This window comes from Nicotiana tabacum, chromosome 24 (genome assembly GCF_000715075.1).
Source record: "Nicotiana tabacum cultivar K326 chromosome 24, ASM71507v2, whole genome shotgun sequence".
NCBI lineage: Eukaryota > Viridiplantae > Streptophyta > Magnoliopsida > Solanales > Solanaceae > Nicotiana > Nicotiana tabacum.
The window spans coordinates 26,660,887-26,671,471 of NC_134103.1; the positions used below are offsets into that span (position 1 = coordinate 26,660,887).

The 10,585-nt window shown below is 37.6% G+C and overlaps 1 protein-coding gene across 3 annotated transcripts; it reads right to left on the reverse strand.

Moving 5' to 3' along the window:
* Positions 1–546: 546 nt before the first annotated feature.
* LOC107826609 (uncharacterized) lies at positions 547–9,996 on the reverse strand. Of its 3 annotated transcripts, none has more exons than XM_075247158.1 (11): positions 9,706–9,961; positions 8,580–8,880; positions 6,873–6,950; positions 6,216–6,754; positions 4,418–5,050; positions 4,107–4,261; positions 3,333–3,544; positions 3,074–3,207; positions 2,748–2,995; positions 2,471–2,556; positions 547–1,004 (listed from the first exon to the last, which is right to left on the reverse strand). In XM_075247158.1, the coding sequence occupies exons 2-11, from the start codon at positions 8,860–8,862 to the stop codon at positions 934–936; spliced, it is 2,439 nt and encodes an 812-aa protein (XP_075103259.1). In that variant the 5' UTR covers positions 8,863–8,880; positions 9,706–9,961; the 3' UTR covers positions 547–933. The 3 variants fall into 3 exon arrangements, with proteins under 3 accessions (XP_075103259.1, XP_016509093.1, XP_016509094.1); XM_016653607.2 differs by having other exon boundaries at positions 2,471–2,574; positions 2,649–2,995; XM_016653608.2 differs by lacking the exon at positions 8,580–8,880 and having other exon boundaries at positions 2,471–2,574; positions 2,649–2,995; positions 9,706–9,996.
* Between the last annotated feature and the right edge of the window lie 589 nt (positions 9,997–10,585).

A 10,585-nucleotide genomic window follows, 5' to 3' on the forward strand; every position in this document is an offset into this window, starting at 1 on the left:
TAAGGAATGCAAGAGGGTTTCCAATCACTATTATTTTTTATGCATATATATACAGTTAATATTGAATCCCCTTAACATAATGTATGTTTACTTTTTAAAATTTTGACTTCTTTTGGTGAAAATACTGGCTTTGCCATTGATAGCAGTCCAGTACTTTGAATATAAAAAATTGGGCAACTAGAGTGAATATTAAAGATGTTCCCTCAATATGGGGACACCAGGGAAGGGAATGGAAAAACGGGCAAGTCTAGTTAAACTGGAGTCATTTTCATTTTATTTCGTCAAAATTGAATGAAACATGTTTTGTACATCTATCTAAAAGTCTCAAATTCGAGCTCTTAAAATAGAAAACCATTCAATAGATAACACTTTACGCCTTGGTGAAGTCGTCGGATACTTGTAGAAAAGAAGAAGAAAAAAAAGCTTATCAGGACAAGCTGGTTGTGTAAAAAGGCAAGAGCAGTTACACCAGATACACTTGACATAGATCAAAGAGCAAATTAAAGAAAATGGATTGAACACCCAAAACACAGAGAGCAAGAATTCTCCAAGAATCTGAGACCTGACCATCCTGATCAATTATGGTTTTGTTTCTTTAGAATAATATCAATTATACACAAACATGATACTATTCCTTTTGCTTTTCACTTCTCCCCCTGGTAGGTGTTTCGAATTGAACATAACACCATCTACAAAAAGGTACAGACATAATTTCTACGCATAATCCATTATCCTTTAGTTCGTCAATCACATGCCATTTCTAAAGACTAGCATATGAAACCGGATACAAAATAAAACTACACAAAATCATCAATCACACAAGAGATACCTCAAATTTACATCTCAACCGCGCATCATCTATGTATGATACTTGCACTAAGCGTATCTTTCTGTCCGCTTATGCTTTCGCATCCAAAACCTGAATAGTCCACCTCATATGATCCCAGTGGAAATGCTTGAAGTTGTATTAATCTTCAGCGAATGCTCGGGAATATACGTTACACCTGCCAATGCAGAGTATTTGTCTCAGTAAATTCATTCTCTTACAATGACTTCAACTTGCTATGTACTCAAATGACCACAAACAAAGAAAATCAACAAGCAATACCACAAGAATCAAAAGGAACAAGCAGATAGTAGCACATACAAAAGAACATTTTCCACAATTTTTTGAAAAATTAAAGACGACACATGCACCAGAGGAAGCGTTCACTCATACTTTTACAATAAATTTTCTCAATTAGTTCATAAAATATAACACAAAATGGACTAATTATATCAAGGGCTTACTCTTCTTTCTGCAGTCTACCCGACAAGGATGGTGCAAGAAGAAGAAGAATGGAAGGCACAGATAATTAATAAAGACAGCTAAAAATGATTATACACCACATGGAGAGCACAGTCAAATTCTTTGGACAGGTGAAAAATAAAACCAAAGAAAATGGTTGCGGACTCAATAACTTGGACATGCTCACTGAAGCATAGTTCCATTTGATGCTGGAGGCTTGTAGAGATCTGGAGAATAGAGTGTATCATCAAATTGAAACACCCTGAGATTGAGAAAACTAAGAAACATACATAAAGAGGGAAAGGATTAAAGTGGGGTATTCATTTTTTCTTCATTTCTTTCTTTATCAGAAAATCTGGTCATTAATTTGGATGTTAACACGAGGGGAAAGTCACATATTTACAGAAGCTTAATATTTCCCACACGAAATTGGGGCAAAACCATAGCTCAATAAGTTCTAATATTCATAAAAACAAATTACAGTCCTTTTCCATCTTGATACGCGTTTTAAGAGGATTACTGTCATGTCATCCAATCCTTTGTTTTCCCTTCACAAGGCCAAATATGGGAAAGAACTTCTCCTCCTTTCTTTTCCTCTTAACTGACCTCATCTCTGTTCTTTTGATCCAAATAAACCCCAAAACAAAATTGTCAAGGCAAGTGTAACTCATATCCTGCGCTAATTTTTGAGTAGTAATTGAAGCAAGAGCAGGAGAAAGGAACCAAAGGAAATAAGATATGAATCAGACTTCCTGGTATTTCTTATATTCAGGTGAAAATGTTAACAAAAAGCTCATCCATTTCCAAACTTTTGCAAAAACCAACATCACCATGCCTTTTATTTCTTTAGGGTGCAACCTTTGGTCATAAGTTCATTGTGTTGTAATAAGATGGACCTGTGAATTCGTAATTCACAAGGTATTGAGGAGGCTAGGTATTATAACCGCCTCTCCACCCTTCACGCATTTCTTTTTCGGGAAACTCGTATATGGGCAGGGGTTGATGCCAAATTCCTGCCACCTCAAAGGATATTTAAATAGAAGGTAGGAAACAAATGTAAAACTTTGAGCTCTGCTAATACATATATCGGCAGGGATTGATGCCAAATCCCACCACTTCAATGCGGATATTTAAATTTAAAAAGGCAGGAAATAAATTTAACAATTTGAGCTCTGCTAATACCTTTCTCCTTAACATCAATCTGTAAAGAATCAAGTGTGATTATACCATCCGTCAGGGGGAGTAGTTCAAGTTTGATGGTTGCTGTAGATTGAGAGGGCACACATCTGAAGCCACCAAGAAGAGGTGTAAGGTTAAACTTCGAATGAGCAATAAAGAAAATTAACAGATAAATGCTTACCCTAAGGGAACTCTGCTCTGCAACCATAAATGTGTACAACCTAAATCGCCATTTGGAAGCACATCAGGTATGGGAGTGGCCCTCTCACTAAATGAAACTGATTGAGAAAGATTTTTCCCTTCCGGTACTTGATTAACTGATACCAAGCTATTGCTCTGAGCAGCAGTTATTTGCTTATCAATACTCACTCTCTCTGTGAAATCAGAAGAACCAATGAAGGGACTCATTGGTGATGTTGGTGAAGTGCTCAATGACACCACAGAAGGTGGGGATGTAAGGGAAGCTGGAGCAAGCACTGTCATTGTTAGATCTTGTGAAGTCAGGTTTGATGCCTGAAGAGTTAAGACCTGACAAATTGAACAATTTAAGAGAAAACCTTCATCTTGACAAGTAAAAATACATGTATTCTCATATCATGTTCAAACCTGTACTGGAAGCTGAGCACCTCCTTCAAAAGACCCAAGGGTTTGTTTTGTCATTTCAGATGCAACAGAGATCATAAGGTCCCTAGAAATTCGTGGTCTCCAGCTTGTTGGCTGCTTGAAGAATAACTTTGATTCTACAAGTATCCACAGAAGATCCGAGAACTTAATGAGATTAATAACCCATAATATTTTTCAGATACATATACCTAAAAAGAGTTCCTTTTTTTTTTTTGGATAAATACCTAAAAACAGTTTCTACCTGTGTAGTTGCATCGACATGATACCAGAACTGCATACTGATCAGTAGGTGACCCAATAATTCTTTCCTCAATATTGGAGAAATGGTGCCATGTTGACGCTGCGCTTCTAGAATGTACCCGTGAAGATCGAAAAGTTTTTCCACTATGGCCGCTGGAGCTCTTCAAGATGGGATTGACTGGTTTGAGAACGAAAGAGTGTTCTTCACCTCTCCTGCAAAGGGCGGGCATATTGCAGTTACTCTCTTTAGATTTTCAATCCAGCAGTTATAACAACTCCAACAATAAGTAAGGCCAACACTGGAGTTGAAGCTAGCAATAAAAAATAATAGCCTTAATCTAGAAACACCTAACCGATGACTAGTGGACTTAGTTTAAACATACTTGGAGAAAAGTAGTAAGATATTCAAATTTCCTCCAATGTCAATATTCGGCTTGATCACTGGTAATTGGCTAAAAAACAGCAGGTTTAAAGAAATTCTAATCCTGATGTAATATTTTCAGATTTCTTAATAAGACCTGCCTCAATGGAAGGGATGCTTCTGTTTCTGTTGATGGTCAATATATGTTCCAATCTCCCAGTAACAGAGAAGAATAAACACTAAACAAATGTAGATTAGGAAAAGTTCAAGCGCTAAATACAAATTTACATACACAAGGCCAAGAAGTGAAGTTTGTTGTGAGTCAGCACACTAGCACTATTCATAGTGGTTAGAATTAGATAAAGAAGATAAACCCTTATTAGAAAAAGATAAAGGAGATGAACTGCAGAAAACCTGAGGACCAAATTTGGCAAACTATAGTCATCCCCAGCTTCAATACATGCAATTGGTAATGATAACGGAGGACCACTTTTTGAAGCTTCTTCAAAAATGATTGTTACGGCATCTATGTAGACAACAATGTCAGGTGCATTTGCTGGACAAACATTCTGCAAAGATTACTAATTTCATATTAATCGTCTAGACATGCCCAAGCCATAAGGTACATTAGATTCCTACCTACATTGATATATCCAGTAAAAAGTTCTAATACATAAACAATGAGGGAGTTGATGAAGTTACTCAGGCTAATGAATCAAACCCACCTTGATCTGGACACAAAGGAGATCATCTGTATTGCAGTCAGCAGCAAAAGAAGTAATTTCTACCGGTTGAATAATTTCAATTTTCCTCCTCCATCTCCTTCCAGGAATGAAAATACCTTCTAAACCACAACGAACAGAAAATCTTTCTGGCTCTAGAGATACACCTCTAAAAGATAAAAGCCCTTCACTCCCAGTCTTATCACTCTTCACTGACCTTTGAAATGAAAAACGTTCCCAATCTTCTGGACTAAAACTTGGTGCAGCAGTGGAGGTTGTAACAGACGGAGGTGGTGCACTATTTGGTGGAAGTGAAGACATGGAGTAACTTCTAAAGTTACCAAAAGAAAAGAGCTGCGATCCAGAAGATCCAGATAAGGTGGGCTTTGTGGACGTACTACGAATGCTCGCGCTAGAACTTAACTGAGGCGGGGATAAAGGTCGTGCTGAAGGGGGAATAGAATTGTCTATAGGAAGTAGCCATTTCAACAGTTCACCACAGGGATCCTGCTTTGCATAAGTCAAATTCTCCTCGTTCAAAGACGACAAACTTCTCTCCTGATACTTCTCAAATTGAAGAATTTCCAGCACCGGATCTCTCACAAACTCAATACCGACATTTACTTGTAAAAGTACCTGCATCCTTCCAGACAACAAAATTGAATCCACATCAGTCGTTCTCCAGGGCAAAAGACATACCAATTAAGTAATACAATCCCAAGTCTGGAAGCACAAAAAGAGCGGGAAAAGAGGAAACGTTTTTCATACTTTGATTTAAACTTTCACACCACTAAAACAATACTTGTCTAAGATCTGTAGTTTTAGTTTTTTGTTTGATACATAAGATCTGTAGATATAATTGTCTTCAGTGGAAATTATAGACTTGAATAAGGAGATAATATAACAAGGGATGAGATCCGTAGAATCCACTTTCTCACCCTGCACTACATTGAACAGTAAAACCATTCTTCTGTAAGTTGTTCTAAAGAACCCATCTTGGCCTGGAGAGAACACATTCATAATTTCCTAGAATTTAGAACTTTCAAGTTTCATAACCCTCACAGAAACCCAAAATTTGAGAGTCATCCAATTCAACACCAAACAACCTTCTCCTGGACACTGATGCCGCTCTCTCAAGAACCACACTCTACAAAATCCATTGTTACCCCTCCCAGAACTCCTTTCCAAACAACCTCCATCCCTGTGGAAAAGCTTATGTAGGACATCAGACCACCATCTCCACATCTAAGATGTTGTTTTGACTGGACAACAGCAGATTTTTGGAACTTTTGTAAACACAAGCTGAATATGGCTTCTTTCAACCAGGGGTGGATCTAGCATGTAATATATGGACTCTACATGTTAAAAATCCACTAAATAAGTACAAAATAACAGATTTCCAACCAAGTAAATTAAATGGGCGATGGTAGAAGCCCAAACTCGAACCCATAATGTTAAAATTCTGGATCTGCCTCTGCTTTCAACCACGTAAATCCTCTTTGTCACAGTTGACATTTCCTACAATCAAGAAATTGTTTCTTGTAGAGCTGCTAACCATGTGCTAAGTAATACAATCAAGAAACTATGTTTCTTGTAGAGCTGCTAACCATGAGCTAAGTAACAGGAAACAGGTTCATGCAGGCATAAGTTCAATATAAGAACAGAAACATGACAGCAGATACCAAAGCCAACACTATGAAAGAAACAGAATGCAAAAGGTTATGGCATGTGGTTTGGTTTGTAGACATTTCACTAGAGATTAAGTATAACTGCAGACACTACAAATTTTTGCCAAACATACCACTATATCTCCATTTGGAAGGGCACAACACTTGACAGCATTTCTTGCCACTCCACCAGAGGTTCTAGCATCAAAGTTTCCCTTATCAGTGGAAGTACTCAAAGATAGCTTCTTTTTAAGTGTCTTTACTGCTTCTGAGCCATCTGCTCCATTCATATCAGAGACTTCCTCCATAGCTTTTCTTTTTGACCACAGAGGCTCATTAGACTCGGCAATTCGAGCGAAAAAGTGAGAATTGTTAAACCTTTGTACTAGTGATTCTGTTTGTCTTTTGTAATCTTCCAATCTCAACAGAGATTCACCAGCAAAAACCTCCTTTTCAGGATCAATCTTTGCATTACCATTCTCACTCACACTACTATCATCCACTGCTCCTCCAGGGGAAACAGACCCCGAATTACTTCCTGTGTTACCATTTTGTTTCTGGTTGCTTTGTCCTATACCATTTTTATTCATGACGGCCGCAACTTTAAAAGGTGTAATAATTTCTGTATCCTGCTTATAGGCTGAGAGACATGCAAGTATATGGACCTGTTCACCTATAATTGATGAAATTTTAGAAATAAATAAAAGAGGAAATCTGAAAAAAGGTGTACGATGATATAAAAACAGAGGGAGAGGAGGAGACAAGAAAAGGAGATTAACAGTTGTAGCTACCAGGTATAACAAAGAAACGGTCCAGTGAGCATATGGATGATATATCTGATGCCTCACTCCAGTTATCAGGAAGCCTATCTGGAAAGGCATGTCAAGACTTGGTAATTAGTTCATTAGATATGAGTTCTGAATTACTGGACAAACATTTTGAATGTCGAACACTATTGAAGCAAAAAATAAAACAGGTCAGACGGAAAAATCAAGCACACCAATTAGATTTCATCCAAGACAAAATTAAGTATTACATAAATATATGAAAGACAGAATTACAAAATATATTAGCTTTCAGAAGATGAAGAAAACAACATTTTGTGAAAAAAGAAATAGACGAAAGTCAGGACTATTTGAATCCTTCTGTACACCCAAGCTTGAATAGTCCAAGAGCTTACAGAAAAAGTAGAGATGAAATAGAAGACAGCAGAAGTACTCTTCACGATGCAACTTTTCAGTGTTGTTCCTGAATATTACAGATAAAACTTTTGAAGGTTTAGATCCTTGACTAATAGTTTGATCCAGCTAAAATGCCATTGCCAAATGCCAAGCACTGCTAGGAACAAATCAGACTTTCCTATTTTAAAAAGTTTGATACGTAAAATATTCACAGAATACTTGCAGTAATTATGATCCAAAACTATATATAATAATGTTGGGAACTAGAATAAAAGAAAGTACCTTACCCTGCATTCTTATCAGAACTGAAGTGATGATCCACAATAAAAGTTATAAATGATACCCTTCAGTTTAAACAAGGAGGGCAAAAGATGCTAACATTTCCAATCTCTAGATTTTGAACTTCATGGATTCGGGATTCTAGGACAGTGACCTCAGATGCTAATAACTGCATTTGAAATTTAATATTTGTCCATAATTAGTGGACATCTTAACACATATGTAGGGTCTAGGCCAAAGCTATTGGATTCGGCCAAACCCATAGCTTACATTGTGGATCCCCCTGTTTCCAAGCACTCAATTCAGACACCCATGAGTAACTTACTGAATGGAACCAAGAGCATATAGCCGAAAAGGACACTAGGCAGGCCATCAATAGGTATAAAACCATCCGACTCCCTCTTAGAAAAGCTCCCAACCTTTGGAGAACATAAGAGTTGAATTCACAAACTGTCCACTGAGAAGAGAATATTTGTACAAGTGCTTTCCCTCCTTCAAAGAATGGACAATCTTCCATAATAACTATGGTAATCTAAAGTTTAAAATCGCTATTGAGACCAGTAGGATGAATACAAGCGATAGTTTGACAACAGGAGTGTAGATTAAACTCCTAACAAGATTCTTTCTCACAACTTGAGGTAGAAGGACATTATAAAATTCGGCGTAAAGCTACTATACCAATCTGTACTGGAGATTTTTAGGCAATAGAATTTCTAACTTTGAAGACAAATGACTCCAGAGAGGCTTGCAACTCGTCCAGACAGAGAGTAATAAGGAGTCCACACAGTTAAGGAAATAGAAATTTCCTATAGATGTCGAACAAACTCCCACTCCGTGGTAAAGCAATTCAGAGTACTCTCCATTTCTAACAACTAATGCATATGGCCATATGCTACGTATCAATATAGTCCAAGACATGTGATGTAGCACATCTAATCGGTAATGGGCATACAGATACAGATGCCAAGCATCAAGAGCAAGGCGGAAAACAAAAAAGCTTAGACTTCAGAGAAAAGGAGAAAAGAAGGAAGATGTTACCCTTTGGAATAGTTATCCATCCTTCTTCATCTTTAACATCAATGTGGTTGGCAACAAATCGAGAATTGGTCCTCTCATTTGCATCCACAAGATCTTCATCCACATTCCCATATTCATTACCCTCACCATCGTGTTTCTCACCCTCTGGAAAAGGATCTTCAGCAATAAGACCCTCTAAAGTAGTACTTGGTTTGGAAGCATGGTTTGGCTCCGATTGAACTTCACGAGCAGGTGAGTGCTCGGAAGCTGCAGTCTGATTAGACCTCAGCATCAGGAAGTTCATGATTTCCCCTGTAACTACCTACAAAAATGAAATCTTAGCTTTCATTATCCAAACTTAATCCTAGACTCCTAAAAGTACACATATGTGTGCGTGTGTTAATTTTCTAAGCGCACATAGAGTTCAAGTACAGCCAAGGAGTGTGGGGACGGATGCGATCCCTCCATCGGTCTCAAGTTCGAACCTTGCGAATGGAGAAAACCATAGTAGGGCTTCCTCCTTTAATGGCCCTACATGGCATGAATCCAGATTAACGGACCAGTCAGTGGCCGAGCCAAATAGACTAAAGGTTAGTCAGTTGAACACCCTCGTTGGAAGTTCTACATTGTATAGAGAAAATTACACCGCATATAGGTCAAAAATCACTTTCTATACATATATATTAAATTTTGAACACACTTAGCTGATATTCCTGGCTTCATCACTGAACTAGTGGGTCGTGAATACCGGTTTATACCAAAATAATAGAGTTCCAGTCCGGGGCAGTGGGTGCACGCATGCTGGATCTACCCAGGCTCAAATCATTGCCTTTTCTACTCAATTACGATCATATGCTTGTAACCAACTCATTAGATTGTAATAATTTGAAAATATAACTGTAGCATTTGTGTTTCTGCTTCGAAGAAACCACTACATTTATTCAACTAATAAACACGACAAACATAAGTTACTAGAAAATGAGTATAATAACTGCAATAATTAGTAAATTAGATAAATAGAAACTGTGAAGCGATAAGGATCCAACAGATATAGAATAGGGCTTTGTGAGGTATTGGATCACTACTTAGGAATTTGAGGGAATTTGTAATAGAATGAGGAAATGAAAATCGGAAAGTGAAGTGTAACCTGATCGGAGAAGTCGCCGGAGAGGAGAGCCGAGAGGTTGCGATCAGGAACACGGTGGTGGACCGGTGGTGAGTCGGTTGAACTCGGACCGGGTTTAATATGCCCTGGGTGATAGGCTTTGGATCTGTGTCAGAGGTTCGATTTTTTAAGTACTCACTTCGTTCAGTTTTTGAGTTTCAATTGTTTTAACAATGACAATACCCAACGTGAGGGATTACTTGTATTTTGAGTGACCTTAGTTAAGAGTATAAACTACAAAAGGAGATGTTATTTTACTAGTACCACTGTTTTAATTACTTTTTGACTTTGAACTCTCACTCTCTCTCTCTATATATATATAAATATAAAAAGTTGGATAATAACAATTTGATGTCGCACTCTCTAATGCTAGGATTCCTATTTATCTATTCTCTCATTTTTTTTTTGGCCTTTTTCTCTTAGTTTTCCCATGGGAAAAATGCTGAAAATTAGATATAACCTATTTACATCTTTCTCAAATATGTCTTATTAATTTCTTTCCTTATTACACTGGCCACACAAAAAGATTATAACGTAGGAGTTACATAATATTGCTTTTAATTCAGAAACTCTATTGTCACTCAATATATTATTTTTTCTGTAAAATTGTGAGTGTCAGTGTACCATTAGTATGATAGACAGGCGGAATTCGTGTGGATTCACATGGTGGTCATAGGCAGCAAGGAAGGTGGAGAAGAGAATATATAAGGTGGGGCTCGATTTTGCTGCATAAAGAAGAGCCTTCACATGGTGAAATAGTGACGGCGGCTGCGGCTTAGGAAGGTAGGGATTTTGGTTAGGTTTTTCCTTGTAGAGCGTAAAATGTGTGAGAAATCCTATGTGAGTGGATGAGTGTATTTTT